We start from the raw sequence: 18144 nt of genomic DNA on the forward strand, positions 1-18144 counted from the left end.
CCGGTTCTGACCGGTTTTTTTAACCCTGGTCCCCACCCGCAGCGCAGGCCGCCGCAGCGGCGCCATCCCCCACCGGCGCCCGACACGGGCGCCGTGCGCGTCACGGGGCCGAACGCACCAAAAACGCTACCTCGGGCACAGCGCATCGCTCCATCCGTTCCCGGCGGCTCCCTTCCGCCTCCACCGTCACCCGTCCGTCACCGTCGTCTCTCCCACGCGCCTCCGCCGCGCAGCCGCGCCGAGACGCCACGCGAACCCGCCTCCGGCCTCTCGTAGTAAACGCCCGCCCCGCCTCTTTAACCCCGCCGCAGCGGGCTCGGCGGCCTGGTCCCCTACTCCCCTGCCATTCTCCCGGTCCCCCCTGCCCCCCGCTTTTCCGCTTCTGTTGTACTAAATGCCACGGAGGCCTCCAAGCTGTAGGCCCGGACCCCACCACCGCCCCGCCGCCGCCGCGCCCGCAGCCCGCCGATGCCGGTGAAACGGTCGGCGTCGGTGGCGGCGCTCCCGCCGGCCGGCCGCCGCGCGCGGGCCCGCCTCTGCCTCCGCCTCGCCGCGCCCCTGTCCTTCCTGCTCCTCCTCGCGGCGCTGCTCCGCGCCCAGCCCCTCCTGGGCGTCCTCCCGCCCGCCGCGCCGCCGCCCGCCGCGGGGCCCGCCAAGGTCGCCTTCCTCTTCCTCGTCCGCGCGGGCGTGCCGCTCGACTTCCTCTGGGACGCCTTCTTCCGCGTAAGCACCAGGCTTCGTTTCCCTCTCTCTCTGATCGATCCGTTTTCGTTCATCTGTCGCGCCTTCAGCTCTGATATTCGACCGAGTGATCGATTGGTGGCCTGATCGCCGCGTGTTTTCGCAGAGCGGCGAGGAGGGGAGGTTCTCGTTGTACGTGCACTCCGCGCCGGGCTTCCAGCTCGACCGCACCACCACGGGATCGCCGTACTTTTACGGGCGGCAACTTGCGAGGAGCGTGAAGGTTGGATCATTTTGGATTCCTTTTTTTTCCCCTCCTCGATGTGGGGTTTCGAGGCATGGCTGTTCTCTTGGTGCGATTTTGACTCGGGGAAATACGGGTTGTGTCTCGCAGGTGGTGTGGGGCGAAGCGACCATGGTCGAGGCGGAGAGGTTGTTGTTTGCCGCCGCGCTCCAGGATCCCGCGAACCAGCGCTTTGTTTTGCTCTCTGATAGGTGGGGTGGTACTTTCTGTCTTTTCCAACATGTGTCGACTACTTAACTGATCTTGTTCGTACGTATACAGTTCAAATTTTGGTTGAAATGGTCCATGATGAAATGCGTGATATGCTTGCTGTCTTACTCTCGACCAATTTTAATAACCATTAAGAGATGTTTGGTAATGGTAATTGACAAGTGAACTCGACTGGGACCCGAAGGTTCTTTAGTCATGCTGTCATGAATTTAGGCGTTCCTTTTCCCTGTGCTGATGATACTGCTTACCATTTCTGGATCTGCTAAGTGATGGTACCTTAGATAATTTAAAGTTTGCAACCACGAAGGAATTCTCTGAATCCTTGTTTTCATTTTGCTTGATGAGTTCTAAAACACTCCTTATTGTGCAGCCTGGTCTCAGGGCTTAAAGAGAACACAAAGTTACAGTCTGATTATATTCGCTACTGTATTTATATCACATTTGTGTTTTGCTTTCCTTTGTTGGTATAACTATGTCTTCATTTCTCATTTAAAGTTGCAGCTTCTATACTAACATTTCAATACTTTTCCTTTTTGTTCTGCAGCTGTGTTCCTCTCTACAATTTCAGCTACATATATACTTACTTGATGGCTTCTCCTAAAAGTTTTGTAGACAGGTAAGTTTGCTCCTTCTAATTTTCCCATAATCTGCACTATTTCAATTATTTCTTCTCAGATGTAGACAATTCATGTTGCAGTTTCGTTGACAAGACAGAGAAGCGTTATAATCAAAACATGTCTCCTGCCATTCCGAAGGATAAATGGAGGAAAGGATCTCAGGTTATTTGTTTCTCAGCTTTCTTGTTCTTGTATATATTTCAACACTACTGGGGGCTGTATTTTGAGTCCATCTACCTACTCATTTCAGTGGGTAGTATTAATCAGAAAGCACGCCGAAGTCGTTGTCAGCGACAGAAATGTATTACAAGTATTCAGAAGACATTGCAAGGTATGTTGCTATTCTTTTCATGTTGACACCAAAATGCACTCTTAGCTTGATTTAGCCTTTATAAACCTTGACCTTTTTGAAGAAATGTGATTCAACGAAGGAATTTTCAATGCCCCTATTTTATTGTTTCATTATCACTTCATTTCTCTAGCAAGTGCTAGATCATTGGGTGCTTGGACTTACAACTGGTTCAAAAAAGTAAGATATGGCCACTTGTGGTTCAATTAAGAATGGTTGTGGCCTATTGCTCAAATATTTTCAAGGTCTAAATACTACTCTGAGGTTGCTTTACCAGATCTATATTCTGGTATTCTTTCCCGCAAACAGGAGTACCCTTGGTAGTCTAGACATTCAAAACCATCTCCTATACAACAACCGCAAGATTGCCACTTGATTAGTATCTATTTTGTTCAGCACCATTATCTTGGTCCCATGTTCATATGACCACTGCAGATTTATTATGATCTTACATCTTACATGAAGTTGTCAAAATATTACACCAACTAGTAGAGTGCACATGCGGCACGCATGTGTTCAAAAAAATTATGGCAAATAAGAATTTTACATTCATGAAAAGACATGTGCGGCACCAGCATATTCAATACAGTACCAGAATAACTTTTATGGACATCGAGTTTTCAAGAAATGTTGAAAACAATAGTTTTTATTGACATCAAGCATTCATGGCGCAAACCAAAGCAAGATGAAATGAAAATCAACTCAGATGGAGCGTATAATGCTGAAACGGGAGGTGGATGGGGGTAGGTGATCAGGGAGGACTCTAATGAGAAGCGTAAATTTGATCGAAGCATGATTTCTCTAAGTCCTTTGCAAATCCGGAAATATCCCGATGGAACAGAACTTATTAGTCCGAAACATGGCAATAATGTTGCTGAATTTAAGTTTCTGATAAACAGGAAATTAGAATAAGATCAAGTACACAACACTAAAGCATAAAATGAGTATCAGATTGCCCAAAATTTGACGATGAATAAAAAACAATCACGAAATAGTGGAAAGCCCTTCCATCCATGAGAGCATATCTTCATAGTGCAACCGGGTATTAAATATTAAATTATGCCAAGTACCACGATTACACCAAAACCATCTTTACTGGAAAGCCTATTCAACTCATTGGTGGTTGCAGGATACCATAACATACCTCCAGCATAGCATGCTATTCAGTACAGAGACAGCAATTCCATTGTAAACTGGAAGGTACTATCCGCTCAAATAATCTAATCCAACCAAGCCAGGAACATAACCGATGTCAATTCTCTTTGAAACATCTAAAGTATTGTGTATCACATAAATTAATACAACCATACATTTATCAGAGCTACAATGTTATTAAGAGTTTAACACTTCAAGCCAAAATTCAATAATTGGGTTTTCTTTTGAAATTAGCAACAGGCAAAAATTAAACATGCTATTGCTCCTTCATGAATCCCATTATGTAAGTACCATTTAAAAAAAATGTCACTACTGATATAGATGACTGGCCATGGTACACTGACCAATGTGCAATAATTCCAACATACAGGATAGCAAAATCGAGACAAGAATAATTTTTCTAAATATAATAAGAATTTTAGTAGATAGAAGATTTGCAATGAATTGGATGTCAGGTAATCAAAAGAGAATTCACAGATAAATGAAGTTGTTATACATTGCAATGGCATTATGTCCCTTTGTAGAGCCAAAGGTCCGAAAGGAAGTGGTAAACATAGATAAATGGAGTAGAAACTTTGTTTTATCTTACCACTAATAGATCTCAACGCGTTCAAGAAAGGTTCAGCTCAAGATTTTAGGTTAAAGACATTAATGGATTCTGGAACATAATCACAGGATTCGGGGTAGATGCCTCGTCCCACGACCCGGGAACGCCGTTCCGATTCGAGGGTCGGGGTCGAAGAGGGTCAGTGTCCCATTCAAGGTTGGATCGCATCCCGGTTTGAGAGGGGTCGCAGCCCCATTGCTAGCATATTTAATTGGGATAAGAAGGTTAAAGACGGTGGATTAGTGTGATTTCTGTTAGATAATGAGCTGAGTGCGGGTAGTATGGTCTAAATGTACTCTTTTATATGTTTCTTATATGCTTGTCCAGATTAGTTTTTTCGTTAGTAGCATATATATATATATATATACATATATATATATATACATATATATATATATATACATATATATATATATACATATATATATATACATATATATATATACATATATATATATATACATATATATATATATATACATATATATATATACATATATATATATATATATATAGTTTTTGTCTTTTTAAAGACGCATCGACCCGAAGATATCGACCCGGATGAATCAGGGTCACGTTCCACATAATAATTTATCGTTCCATAGAGGTATACCCCCTTCGTACCACAATTTTATAAAGTGACGACCCTCGATCCTCGACCCCGTTCCTCGACCCGGTCGATCCAGAAACTTTGTGACTATGTTCTGGAATACCTCACAAAGAACTGCGCCGGTTTTTAGATCACCCTAAGCCAAGTGTTCCCCACTCTGCCTTACCAAGTATCTGAAATAAAGTAACAAAGTTGGGATTAGCCTTCATTCATACTTTATTTGCAATTCTAAAGCCCCAGTGATGTAAAAATTCAGAAATGATGAGGTGCTGCCAAAATTCAGTGGCACCAACAGGTCAAAAAAAAAGGACAATCTTTTATCGTAATGAAATTCTTCATTGATTGCAAACAAACAGAGGTCAGTCGCCAAGTAAACACACATAAGTCAGTCATCAAGTATTAGATGGTACACCTGTATTAGTTAGATTTACTTTCCGACGTGTACACATTTGATTAATTGAACACAATTATTTTGATTAATTGGACATCACATACTGAAAGAAAGAAAAAATAAACCTACAACCAATTTAGAATGTTTTTTCCTCTAGAAAGTTAAACTTCACGTTAACCTGATCCTTCATCCAATTGGTAAATTAGAGAAGTATAAATATATGATTGGCTCCACTGCCCCCAAAAGCTAAACTTGCAAGTGTGAATAAGCAGCAATACCTGAGTTTCCTTTAAGGTGTACCGCTCCAATAGTGTCTTCTCCTCATTTGTGAGCACCTGATGCTCAGGAACAAGAACATGCTCCTTGATGTTTATAAGCAACCCGACATCCTGTTCATTGCTTTAATTAGCAGATAGAACATAGCTGATTGTCAAAATGCAGTGGCTTGTTATTGTTGTTGTTGTGTTACTTTTCCTTGACTTTTTTTTGTAAAGTTCTTGCTTAAGAGATTCCTACAACCACAAATGGTGTACGTAAGATATTCTTTAGATAATTGCCATTTGTACAAAAAAAGATAACTTCACTAATTAGATTTCCTTGCGTACTTGCTTAAGAAAAGGAAACGTCCATGAGAGCCATGACAGGTGAGCCACAATTTCAGTTTTTAACATTAGTGTGAACCAAATAAAAAAATAGGAATGTATTACAACATTCTAGAACCGAATGAGCGTCACAAGATAAAAAAAAAGTAAAGAAACAAATGAACAGGCTTGATCGAAAAGAGTAGCAAGTAGGACACAAACTGAGAATTTGTTATCTGCTTCATTCTCGATGATATTTGAGACGACTGAGGAGGGATTCAATTTCCCTTGCCCTCCCATCTGCATTGATTGATTCAGTTGAGGCACCAAAACGCTGATGCTAGTGTTGGGCACGCAGCAGGCATCTTATCATTGACAGGAGGTCGAGGAATTCATGAAAGCAGTCGAATGTGACTTTGGGATCTGGTGGACATCCGTGGGGCAGCTGATCTCCATCTCCCGAGTGCCACCGTCGTAACCTCCTCCTTCCCTGCCTGCCACCCGGCTCCAGGGGCGTCGTGCTCCCCCTGGCATGCCACCACAGAGCACCGCACGGCTGCAAGCAGCAGGTCTAGCACCACCACTGCTCCCGGTTTCTGAGACGGGCTGGAGGACATGCGCAGGGGAAGCTGCCGTGGAGGGAGGCGCAGCTAGGAAGGCCGATTTGCGGGCGAATCGAGCAGCCAGGACGGCCCCGCGTTGGTGTCACGAGTGGGGGGCGGCCGGAGCTCAAGCGAGGGGGAGGCCGGAGGCGCACGGATCTTGAACCACCTACCGCTCGGAGTCCAGGAGTGCCGATGGCGGGCAAGGATTTGTGTGGAGGAGGAAGGGGCCCTTCGGAGGCTCGATTCGCCCACAAATCAGGCGCCGGCGGCGTAGAGGCGGCGGTCTGGAACCGAGCGTGGCCGCGATGGTGCAGATCCCCAGAGCATGGGGGATCTGCGGCGGGGAGGGCGGCCGCCGCGGCATTGGGCGTCGCGCTCACGGGGAATCGAGCCGGCGAGGCGGCATCAGCGGCGACCGTCGATCCGTGGGCGGCGTTGATGGGGAGGCGGCGTCATGGGGGTGGCGTTGCCGCGAGGGGAGGCGACATCATGGGGGAGGCGACATCATGGCGTTGCCGCCTCTCGCCAGCCCCCCGGAGCCGCCATCACCGGAGCCTACCACTTATCCCCCGCGGGGCCGCCCGGGCTAGGAACGGAAGGGGAAGAGGAGATTCCGGGCGGGCGGGTAGGCTGAGGCTCGGTGAAAAAAAATCACGAGAATTGGCGGAATCGTTTCGGAACACCAGGTTTTGTCGGTCTGCTTCGTCTGTTTTGGTCTGCCGCTATACCGAGGGCCTGACATGTGGGGTCGCCTGTGAGAGGTACAGGGTAATTTTATTGGTCTATGCTAATTTCAATTGTTTAGGTTCTTTATAGTATAGATATAACTAGTTTTGTGCCGATATAACACAAATAACATAGGTTTCATATTCAACAGCATGTGGCAGTAAAAGTTTTGTTGGGTTTTAACTTCTGCAGATGGCAGTGACCCAGAGGTTACTTGGACGAAGGCCAAATGCTGTAAGTTTTTAGTTTACTTCATTCTAGACTTCTTGTACACTGTTATTAGGCCTCGTATGTATTGTCCCCATATAAAATTTTGGGCAAAATTTGGCATTCAGCCCCTGATGTTTCTCATTTTCTAGCCAAAACAATTATTAATATGGTTTCCTCTACACTATGTTCTCTAATTTTATCTACTTATCTTGTTCAATACTCCAACAACAAGAAGCCAATGTTAATGTACATTGGAAAATATCATATATAAGAACAATCCTTGCCTTGATCAGTGCAGTCTTAGCTAAATTGGAATTCATTTTGCACCAGAGAAGTAATAAACATAGATAGATCTGCGCCTGCGTCCTATGCTTTTGATATGGACTCATTATCTTACCGATGTGTATGTTATATTCTGTAAATGATCTTATTGTCTGAGTTTTATATTAAGTAGATGCTTTTCGTTTCTGTTTCTTTGGTCCTCAGTCAATCTAATAGGCAATACCATTTTCCATCCCCTGTTCAGTAATTATTTCATAAACTGAACAACTGATCCTCAAAATTCACTTTTCTTGTGTCTGATTATTGTTCTTATATAGTAATTCACTTTCCTTGCAGAGACGATTAGGGTTCAATTTACGAAGAAACCAGGCACTGGTAAAGTTTCCGTTGTCTCATTCTCCATGTATTCTCAAGCATGTGTTCAGATGAAATAGATCTAATCTGGCATACTTATGTATATGATTGCACGAAGTAAATGTTAACCTCTAGCTGTTTCTCAATCATGTTTCTTGTTAATGTAGTTTTCCGTCTGAGACATTATATATTTATATCTGTATTTAACCTTTCAGAAAGGAGCTCTACAGGAGCATGATTGTATTCCGGATGAACATTATGTGCAGACATTATTTTCTGTAAGCTTGATTATTACTTCCATAAATCTCAAAATTGGAACTGATAATCATCACACAGATTCATAATGGTTGGCACATTGTTTTAATATTCTAGATCAAAGGTCTTGAAGGTGAACTGGAGAGAAGAACTTTGACCTATACCTCATGGAACCAATCATCAAATCCAAAAGACAAAATGACTTGGCATCCTATGAAATTTGAGTATGATTCATCTAGCCCTGAGCATATCACTGCTATCAAGGTAAGCTCTTGATTTTGTTCTCTATGTCTATTGTGTTAAGTTTAGGTACCTCAAATCATTTACGGTTATAATCCCGCTCTGTTCTAGCTATAATGGTCATAAAGCATATTGAATGGTAGAACAAGAATCCGGAATCCATTGTTTCATTTCAGAATGTAAACAAATGTCAGATTAAAAGTTTGTATCTGCTTGTTAGAATTAGTCACCGATACCTGATGACAGTGTGCATGCAAATTCAAGCCTTATATGGTTTACTTTACAACAAGTCACTTTTCATAGATAAACACCGTGTTCTGTAGTACAAAACAGATATATGTATCATTCTGCAACTTATAGTTTGTTATGAATATTTTTGTTGTAGAGTATCGACCATGTCAATTATCAAATGGAGTACAGGACAGAGTGGTGCCAATGCAATGGTACCTCTGTTCCATGTTTTCTATTTGCCAGAAAATTCTCTTATAGTGCGGCCATGCATCTGTTGGAGCAAGGAGCCATTGGCCCTCCAAAATCGGCTCAGCTGCTGGTTAACTTTTAACAAAATGTTTATACAAGCTCGTACTCACCGTTTTGAGGGGTTAGATACTGCTCATGATTGGCACCAGCCTCATTGACCGCTGTAGTATTTGCAGCTGCAGCTACAGAGACATATAGAGTATCATAGAGTATTGACAGTGATCAGATTGCGTTTAGACAGGACTTAAGAGGTTTGATGTACAGAGCATCAGTTCTGAAGTTTGTGGGCTACATCACTATGCAATATCCAGGAGACAGATGTAGTGAAGGACAGGCGCGATCGTAACCCTTTCCCAAATGGTACTACTGACAGAACAGAATGCTGTAACAATAGCTTAAATACTCTTATAGATATTCTCTCCCCCTTGTATAATCTAAGAAAAAGACACTAGTTTTTTTCTTTTTGCTATTACATACAGTTTCTTATACAGTGAATAGAAACACGTGCAGGATGTGTCCATCTGGCTAACTGTTTATGACGGTCAGATTGACCAATGTGAGATTATTGCATGTCTGTAGAACAAGGGAAACTTTTTTTTGATTGTTTTTTAAACTTTTTTCTTGCAACAAAGGTGCGCCAACAAGTTAAACATATCAGGGAACCCTAGTGTTTCTGCCATACTTTTGCAGATGCCGAGACCATATGCTTCTACTTTCTCCTCTTGTAGATCTTGTGTAGAAAGGATTTTAATATCGCCTGTACCTTTTCGCGGGGCTGTGCTTCGACGTCTGAGATCAGTTTTTCATAACTCTCCCTTTCATACACAGAGAAAGCCCTCTGGAAGTGAAAAAAAATGTCAAGTATGGTATATCTGATTTATATATATAAAGGCTTGAACACAGAAATACTAGCACGCTTTGTCGATATTGTATATGTAAGGCAAAAATCACAAAATATTTGCTAAATATTAACCTCAAGATCAAGCTCTTTGTACAGAGCCTTCACTTTGTGCTACACAATCAGGATCTGATTTCCCGTAGTTTTCCTGCAAATGGTACGCAGGCATTAAGATACTGTACTCTACAGTCTACTCATATGTACTATCAGATATAGTCCATGGGCCTTACAAATAAAAAATCCTTTTGCTGCTCATCGGCACGCTGAAGTGCTTCAACAAAAATAGCCAGGAGCACGTCCTTGAGCTCCGTACACCCGCCGGAAGTCCGCAACGCCTCCGCCGCCCCCTGTCTCCGTCCCCGACGCCGGCGCCGCGGGCATGTAGAGGGTGGGCCGTGGCCCAAAAATCAGCCCAAGTATTCTTACCCCTCAATGCTTCGACTCCCCACGAGGCCGAAAGTAAGCAAGGTCAGCGAGCGTTTTTTTTTTATTTTTATATTTTTAAAATCATTTTTTACATAAATATATTTTCGGTTTCATAATTTACAGTTTTGTACCTCTACCGTCCGGTTGCGGGGCGGCAGGCACCCTGCCGCCCTCCTGCCGGGCGGTAGGGACCTGAATGTAAATAAAATTTATTTTTAATCGTATTTTGGTCCCTGGGGAGCCTGCCGCCCCCCTGCCGGGCGGCAGGGTACCTGCCGCCAAGTGGCGGGGCGGTAGGCCAGGCAAAAATTTATTTTCTTTTTAGTTTCAAAAACAGTGAATTCTAAATTCAATTAACAATTATAGAAAAATCAAAAAAATGCAAACTAAATTTTGTTAGGTTTCTTAAATCAAGATCTACAGAGAAAAAATACTTATGCATGTGAAATATCAATTTTGCCCCTGCTAAAATTTTAGGTTGTGTTTAATCTAGTTTATTTTGTATCTATTGTTCTGTTTGTCTAAAAATCCTGAAAATTTTGTGGTAGCCTACTTTTTTCATGTGTATTCCACTTGAAAATTTTCAGGTGCATAGCCTAGGTGCATGTTTGTGGATATATTATTGTTGGATTTCCATCATTTAGCAGTGGAATAATAGATCCACAAACATGCACCTAGGATATGCACCTGAAAATTTTCCAGTGGAATACACATGAAAATAGTAGGCTACCACAAAATTTTCAGGATTTTTAGACAAACAGAACAACAGATACAAAATAAACTACATTAAACACAACCTAAAATTTTAGCAGAGGCAAAATTGACATTTCACATGCATGAGTATTTTTTATCTATAGATCTTGATTTAATAAACCTAAAAAAATTTAATTTGTATTTTTTTGATTTTTCTATAATTTTTAATTGAATTTAGAAGTTCACTGTTTTGGAAACTAAAAAAATAAATTTTTGCCTGGCCTACCGCCCCGCCACTTGGCGGCAGGTACCCTGCCGCCCGGCAGGGGGCGGCAGGCTCCCCCAGGGGTCAAAATGTGATTAAAAATAAATTTTATTTACATTCAGGTCCCTACCGCCCGGCAGGAGGGCGGCAAGGGGCCTGCCGCCCCACAGCCGGACGGTAGGGGTACAAAACTGTAAATTATGAAACCAAAAATATATTTCTGTAAAAAATGATTTTAAAAAATAAAAAAAAAGACGCGGTCAGGGAGACAACGATGCTAGCGGTGTGGCATGCGGCGGCTGGCAATCGGGTGGGAACTGCGTGCCTGCGAGTCTGCGACAGCGAGGTTCCGGCATCCCGCCTCCGGCGTCCGGCGGCTGGCACTGGCAATCCCGCGTCCCACGCGACGCACTCTGACGCGCGACAGCCCCTTGCAGGCGCAAGCGCGCTTGGCCGGCGCGACACATCTCACAATTCACAGCACAGCCGCTAGCGGCTAGCACAAATAAAGCATGCAGCAACAGATAACAGGAAGCATCTTCTCCGCTCCACGTTCACGACAGAGAACATTCCCATTGCAATTGGCAAGTTAAGCCAGCTTGCAGCCAGCAAGATAATTAATGTTGGAGATATCGACTTCTATGGATGGCTTTTTAGTTTACGGATTGGTTTTCAATAAGCATGTTTTTCACTTTAAATACTTTGTGAGAACATGGTGTGGTCGCTACTGTGTATAATAATGTTGGTCTGATCCCCCTCGAAAAGGAGGGTATAATTTTTTTCATTATCTAAAAAAGCAAGGTAATTAACTAATTTGCATTGGAAAAAGTCTAAATTACTCCTCTCAACTATAGCTAAAGTCTAGATAACACCCTAAACTATCGTTTGGTTCATTTTACCCCCAAACTATGTCATTTGGTTGAAATTACCCCCTAATATAATTTATCTTTTTATTTCTCCATGCATAGGTTGAGTTTTAAGTTGAAATTTTACATGATAATATTACACACCATAATGCTTGTTAGAAAAAATACATCATTATTTGGATATGTTAGAATATTTAATAATAAACTAATCATCAAAATTCCAAAATATATGAAAACTAGTAGGGAAAAATTATAACTTTTTTCTTCTAAATATGCATTGTGATGTCCACTACTATCCTGCAAAATTTGAAATTAAAATTCAACATGTGTATAGAGAAAGAAAAAAAAATATATAATGTAGTATGGGTAAAATAAACTAAATGACATAGTTTATGGGATAAATTGAACTAAATTATAGTTTAGGGGGTTATCTAGACTTCGGCTATAATTGAGGGAAGTAAATTGAACTTTTTCCATTCGCATTTGATTTGGTACCTTCAGAAGTTCAGATTGATACGCAATTAGGAATGCTAGGGATACTCCCTCTGTTCTGAAATGTAAAGCATTCTAGACTTCAAATTTTATAAATATAAGACATTCTAGGTTGAGAGTGAACCCAATCATCTTAATTATGCATCATTCTCAACAGAAAGTCGTGCATGCAGTCATGTTGGGGGGAGGTACATGAGAAAAGGTATGCTACCTTAACTACCACATATATTTAATTACTCAAATAGAGTCCCAATAAATAATAAATAGGACTAGAGAAAAGGTATGCTACCTTAAGGGGAGGTACATGAGAAAAGGTATGCTACCTTAACTACCACATATATTTAATTACTCAAATAGAGTCCCAATAAATAATAAATAGGACTAGAGAAAAGGTATGCTACCTTAACTACCACATATATTTAGTTACTCAAATAGAGTCCCAATAAATAATAAATAGGACTAGGAGAGTCTTTTCTATACCACTATAATTTGTCCTAAAAACTCCAGAACGCCTTATATTTGAAGACAGAGGGAGTATGTAATTTAGGTTTGCAGCTTGTATTATAGAAATCAGAATTGTACATTTGTACTGATATAGCTTTGCTACTTGTAGCAATCCGTTTTGTAGTCTTATTTGAAGCCTTTGAGGCAATTTTCATACATTGTTTTAGAAGATGTACGTCTCCTATCCTTTTCCGCCCTCTTCCCTCACCGGTCGTCTTCGTCTAGCTTCCGCTAGTATTAGCCTTCTGCAAGATTGAACTGGTGATCATCCGCCGGCGACCCGCGTCACATCAACGATACCTGATCGCCAACTAGTTAGCCATTTTGCTCTCCCCCCTGAGTCACCCAAAGGCATGCCAGCCACTTCCTCTGGACACCGGGAGCCGGCCGCGAGGCTGCCCAATGGCCGAGGTGATAAGTATGTCCGTACTTCCTCTGGCGATGATCATAGTAACAGTGGTGGCCATGAACCACAAAACGAATCATGATGTCAGCTTCCAAATGAAAATCACGATCAAGATCTAATCTCTTTTACAAAGTGGCGCACAGGGCAACGATGGGAAAAGAAAGCAGCTCTTTCTACTTTTGAGCAAAGTTCAGCTAGGCGCTAGGCGGAATCTAGACGCTGACCCATTGCCTAGCGCTTAGTCGGGAGTACTCGGTCCTAGGCGCTTCTAGGCGTTTTCCTAAGCGTTTTAATTTTTATACACATATATATGTATTATCTTAAATTAACATAAATAAAAGAAAAAAAATAAGAGAAATGTGGACCTAAAGTTAAAGAAAGGCCCATCAAAAAAGCCCAGCAGCCAACCTTATCTACCCTCCCCACCTTATCCATCCAGCCATCCTCTCTCTCTCAATCACACGATCCTCCCTCTCCCCTGTTTCGTCTCCGACACCGCCTGTCTGCAGTCCGCTTCGCAGATGCGCTTGCCGCACCCGCACTGCTTCCCAGCTGCGCCTGCCACCTCCACCGCCTCCTCCTCCTCCGCCAGTGCCCGATGTCGAGCCCGTCTGAAGTTCCTCCCCCACCAGCAACCTCCGCCAGGCGCTCCTCCACCCCCACCGGCGCTGCTAGCGCCCAGAGCGCCGACTACCCCCATAGTCGAGGCGACGGGCTTCGCCTAGCGACTAATCGCGCCTAGTCGCCGCCTAGGCGCCGCCTAGCCGAACTTTACTTTTGAGTATTCAAAGTCAAATCATAGAAGCCGGGAACATGGCCACGTTCCCCGTTCCATGTTCCTCGTTCCGGAACGGGAACGTTCTGGTTCCGGGAACAATTTAGTGTAAACATCCTTCATAAGCGCCGTTCCTCGTTCCGGGAATGGGAACAGGAACATGGCTACTAAGAGTCAAATATCAGAGTCCCTGCCCGCCGGAACTTTCATGCTTTTGTAGAACGCACCTGTACACTTGCGTATCAACACTGGCGTGCTTAGGATTGCTCGTCTGCAGTGAACTGTGGCGGGTACCTTTGCGCCAGGCCGAAGAGGCCGAGGGTGCCGCCCGTATGGATCATCACCACTTTGGCCTCACTGTCCCGGCGACACAGATCCACAGCTTGCTCCCAGGCAGCCAAGGTGTATATCGGGTCCAGAAGGACACCGGTCTGCTGAGCGACCTGGCGGCACATCGCGATCTCACCATCCAGCACCTTGCCAAATCTGAAAGGAAAAAGGTGAAAGGTATTGATACTTCTGTGAGAGAAAAGTCCAAAGTTTCTCGCTCCACCGTCCAAAGGCATGAAAACAACTGCTTTGTCCACCGAAATAGAGTACTTTCAATGTTGATTCCTCTCACAGAGAAGATGGATGGGTGGGTATCCTCAATCACAATCAGGATACCACTGCAAGTAATAGATGAATACCCGTGAATTGCAAGGTTTTGAATATAATGGATGTTATCCGTTGAATGACACTAGAATTAAATTACAGAAGTATCAAGGATGCCAACAGCACAATATTTTTAATACTGTAAAACATATGATTTTGGAGTTTCAGGGAACTATAGCATTGAAAATTATTCCTTAATCCTTATAAGTTCTATGAAGTGTTCAGAACTCAACATAGCTCTATTGGTGGGAGAGGGGTAGCTGTACAACCCCAGCACCAAAGTTCCAATCCTCTTCAACTATCCTCCTATAGGTTGCCCGAGATTTTGTCAAAATTTGTAGAAGTTTCAGTGAATTAAACAGAATTGAAAAAAATACCAAGTAAAATGAAGCAACCATACCTTCTAGGTGAAGAGCGCTCCACCCACTGAACTAGACTGCCATGAGTATCATTTTCCACCATTCTGTGGAAAAGTCCAGGGTAAACCTTTCCAAAATCAGATACAAGGGATTTCTCTTGTTGTCTGTACCTTTCAAGTGTGTCAGCAAGCATGATAGCAGTAACCCTCCACTGAAGTCTGCATGAGGAGAAGATGTGATATACTGATATGTAGCAAAGATGGTGGAGAGAACAGCACTAAAAACTTAGGGTGATTCTGTGACGAAAATCAGAACTGACGTAGTTTTAAATTCCTGATACAACAGAATAAGTAGCCGCACCACCCTTTTCCCTTTTTTTCGCAAATCTTGGGTGTAAAACTTCTGCTTAATTGGCAAGTTCAGGACAGTCATGCGTGTGCCTACTGTAGTGAAAAATCTTTTGGGGGGTTGGGGTGGCGGGGGGAATGCAAATGCCAACAGTTGTCTCAGTTTGGTTTTTCTTTTCCCTCTTTAGTTGCTGTAAAAAATTAAGAGCTTCTCTTATTTTTCTTTTTGTGCTCTAGATATTTGAGCAGGATCTCCAACAACAAAACATTAGTTTGGCAACTGTAAATGATAAGTAACTTTTCAAATCTTCAGTTCAAAAAAATAGTAACTTTTAAAATCCCGTTTCTATGAACACAAGTATCTTGTACTCGCTCTAGTATGGTGACAGTCAGCATATGTAGGTATTCAAACGCACCCTAGACATACCGCTCCAAGAGCTAGCCCCACAGCTGTTGTGCCTGTTCCAGAATCAACCACGATATGAACTTTCTCATCCTGTCCAAATAATGTCATAACAGAAAGATAGTCCACTAGCCGCATGACACCTGAAGAGAAAATAAATCATGTGAAAAGTTGCAAGATCTCTTTCTCTTTCGTGCTTCAGTAAAACTTTTCTTTTTTTACAAAACTCAGGACAAGCATAAATAATGAACATATTCTGGGCAAGGTACTGGATGGTACTGATCTTAAATGTTCAGAATTGAATTTCAGTCCTGATGAAACATAGCTTGAATAAAATGGGATCAGCCAAAAATGCATATTAGAACATAAGTTTGTCCTCTTCTTTCAGAAATAAAAAAAAAACATGTGAAGTCATGAATGACAGATGTAAACAAGAAAGAAGCAATCCCTTCTTACCTAGCAGCGCTTGAACACTACCTGCCCCTTCCTTAACAATCATTACTCTTCTCGAACAATTTCCATAATAAGTGGTGTCCTCATCTACAACCAAATCCTCTCCAATAATATCATCAGCCCACATCACTGTGCCGTTACTACCTGCAACCTTTGTGGCATGTTCATAAAGCATCTCATCTCTTTGGGCATACAGTGACCGTGAGGCATATGTCACATTGCCGAACATCAAAGAGATGAGATTATACCCTGTGGGAACATCCGGTTGCTCGCCTCTCAGCAGTATATACGGCCTGATTCCCCATTCAGCACAATGAACAGCTGATACACAGGGAGAAACTAAATGTTCAATAAAGTAAGGAAATATAAAAGGGTACTACATGGAAAAAACCATTTACATCAAAAACCTTGTCCAGAAACAAAATTTGGATTTAAGCACGTGAACAATATGCAAATCTGTATTAAATGGAACAAGCGATTCAGGTGGTCAAATTTGGCCAGATGAACGTGATATGTGAAGCATTGAAGAAAATTTGCCGGGATACATCGGAATCGAGCAACCAAATTTACAGAGACATTGGACTCACCAACGGCTGCGGCATGGGCGCTCTGGCAACCCCCGCATGTAACCTGCAACTGGAACTGTGAGCATTGCCAGCATATCAGAGAAAGACACGCCTAAAGCAGGAAGAGCACTGCACTGGTGAAGGAACGGACGATGTCAGTGGCGCCGCGGCGGCGGAGGAGGGGCAGGAGCGCGTCGAGCTTGCGCGCCTTGTTTCCGTTGGCGAGCGGGTGGAGGAGGTCGTCGCGCACCACGTGGAACCTAGGACTCCCCTCCTCTACCCCCTTGCCGCCGCCGTTCCCGAGCGATGTGGTGAGGTTGGAGAAGGCGAACTCGTGCCGAGAGGTGGGTGACTGGGAGGGAAGGACGGAGATGGTGTGGACTTGGCTAGCCGGAGACCGTAGCATCCACTCCGTGGCGGAGAGGAGGTTCGCCACCGTCCGTCCGCCGGCGGCGAGCGCCGGCGTCGGCCGCATGCGACGGGACGGCGGGCGGCGGCGGAAGATGCTAGATGGGCTGTACACTTCGTACGGTGGTGATTCGCTGTCGCTAGAAAGGAAGTTATCTGAGCCGCCTAGTTCGCAAGTACGCCTCTGTTCGACGTTGGCGTAAACACAAGTTGTACTGATGTACTTAAGTTAAAATATTTAAAGTTTGATCATGCTTATAAAGAAAAATACCAATATATTCATGACATTAAATAAGTAATATTTTTTAAATATATTTCATAGTATACCTATTTTATAAATGATGATACTAGTCTCTGAAAACTTCATCACTTAAGATATTTATGAAATATAATTCATAGTATACTGTTATTTTAATGGGTAGCATTGGTGGCTAATTAACTTAGAACTCCATATCTAGGTTCATATTTGAGGATCGTGAAGCTGCAAAAGAGTTGGTGGAGTTAAGCTCGAGAGCCATGCCAAATAGGACATTGGGATAAAATTAGAGTTGTATTTTGTTTGGATAGATGGTAGGGTAATAGATTGAAATACTTAGAGCAACTCCAATAGACTCTCTAAGTCCTAGAGGGCTAAACAAAAAAAATATGCACTCCAACGGGCCCTCTAATATACCCTCTATTTTAGGAAGTCTTCAAATATCCTCCTCCACCCTCTATTTCTAGAGGATCACTATTATAAATTAGAATTAAATGTTATTGCTGGAGTTGAAGCAAATTTAAAAATCTCTAAAAAGTAGAGACAGTCCCTCGTTTAATATTTCAAGCGTTAGAGTTGCTCTTGCCTATCCAAACATTCGGTAAACCCTAGTCTATTGTTGCTCGGAAAATATCTATAGAACCATATTGCAATTTACAAAGCATGAGTCCTTTTCAAACAGTATGATCGAAATGCTCTCTCCATCACTCCATGAT

At 43.0% G+C, this 18144-nt stretch overlaps 2 protein-coding genes and 1 pseudogene across 10 annotated transcripts; 1 reads left to right on the forward strand and 2 right to left on the reverse strand.

The window, feature by feature from the left end:
• The first annotated feature begins 136 nt into the window (after positions 1–136).
• LOC120707715 (glycosyltransferase BC10-like) lies at positions 137–9239 on the forward strand. The gene is made up of 11 exons (XM_039992709.1): positions 137–723; positions 848–964; positions 1076–1176; positions 1740–1811; positions 1893–1974; positions 2063–2143; positions 7029–7070; positions 7665–7703; positions 7898–7960; positions 8055–8201; positions 8563–9239. The coding sequence occupies exons 1-11, from the start codon at positions 469–471 to the stop codon at positions 8737–8739; spliced, it is 1176 nt and encodes a 391-aa protein (XP_039848643.1). The 5' UTR covers positions 137–468; the 3' UTR covers positions 8740–9239.
• Positions 4464–17305, reverse strand: LOC120707714 (putative D-cysteine desulfhydrase 2, mitochondrial). Of its 9 annotated transcripts, none has more exons than XR_005689067.1 (8): positions 16916–17305; positions 16786–16828; positions 16202–16519; positions 15759–15888; positions 15037–15213; positions 14583–14650; positions 14210–14468; positions 4464–5313 (listed from the first exon to the last, which is right to left on the reverse strand). XR_005689067.1 is itself a non-coding variant. In XM_039992705.1 (7 exons), the coding sequence occupies exons 1-6, from the start codon at positions 17237–17239 to the stop codon at positions 14240–14242; spliced, it is 1221 nt and encodes a 406-aa protein (XP_039848639.1). In that variant the 5' UTR covers positions 17240–17303; the 3' UTR covers positions 4464–5313; positions 14210–14239. The 9 variants fall into 9 exon arrangements, 6 of the variants coding, with proteins under 6 accessions (XP_039848639.1, XP_039848638.1, XP_039848640.1 ...); XR_005689065.1 differs by lacking the exon at positions 14583–14650 and having other exon boundaries at positions 4464–4706; positions 5203–5313; positions 16916–17303; XR_005689066.1 differs by lacking the exon at positions 4464–5313 and adding an exon at positions 12830–13236.
• On the reverse strand, positions 9172–9962 carry LOC120710145 (annotated as a pseudogene).
• Positions 17306–18144: the final 839 nt, after the last annotated feature.

Source organism: Panicum virgatum, chromosome 5K, assembly GCF_016808335.1.
Source record: "Panicum virgatum strain AP13 chromosome 5K, P.virgatum_v5, whole genome shotgun sequence".
Lineage (NCBI taxonomy): Eukaryota > Viridiplantae > Streptophyta > Magnoliopsida > Poales > Poaceae > Panicum > Panicum virgatum.

Excerpts from the sequence above, each read along its gene's own strand:
- LOC120707715 (XM_039992709.1), top strand. The coding sequence starts at position 469 with ATGCCGGTGAAACGGTCGGCGTCGGTGGCGGCGCTCCCGCCGGCCGGC. Across the intron at positions 1,975-2,062 it reads AATGGAGGAAAGGATCTCAG|TGGGTAGTATTAATCAGAAA; the intron begins GTTATTTGTTTC and ends TACTCATTTCAG. Across the intron at positions 7,961-8,054 it reads ATGTGCAGACATTATTTTCT|ATCAAAGGTCTTGAAGGTGA; the intron begins GTAAGCTTGATT and ends TTAATATTCTAG.
- LOC120707714 (XM_039992705.1), bottom strand. The coding sequence starts at position 17,239 with ATGCGGCCGACGCCGGCGCTCGCCGCCGGCGGACGGACGGTGGCGAAC. Across the intron at positions 16,829-16,915 it reads GCCGCGGCGCCACTGACATC|GTTACATGCGGGGGTTGCCA; the intron begins GTCCGTTCCTTC and ends TTCCAGTTGCAG. Across the intron at positions 15,889-16,201 it reads TAGTGTTCAAGCGCTGCTAG|GTGTCATGCGGCTAGTGGAC; the intron begins GTAAGAAGGGAT and ends TTTTCTCTTCAG.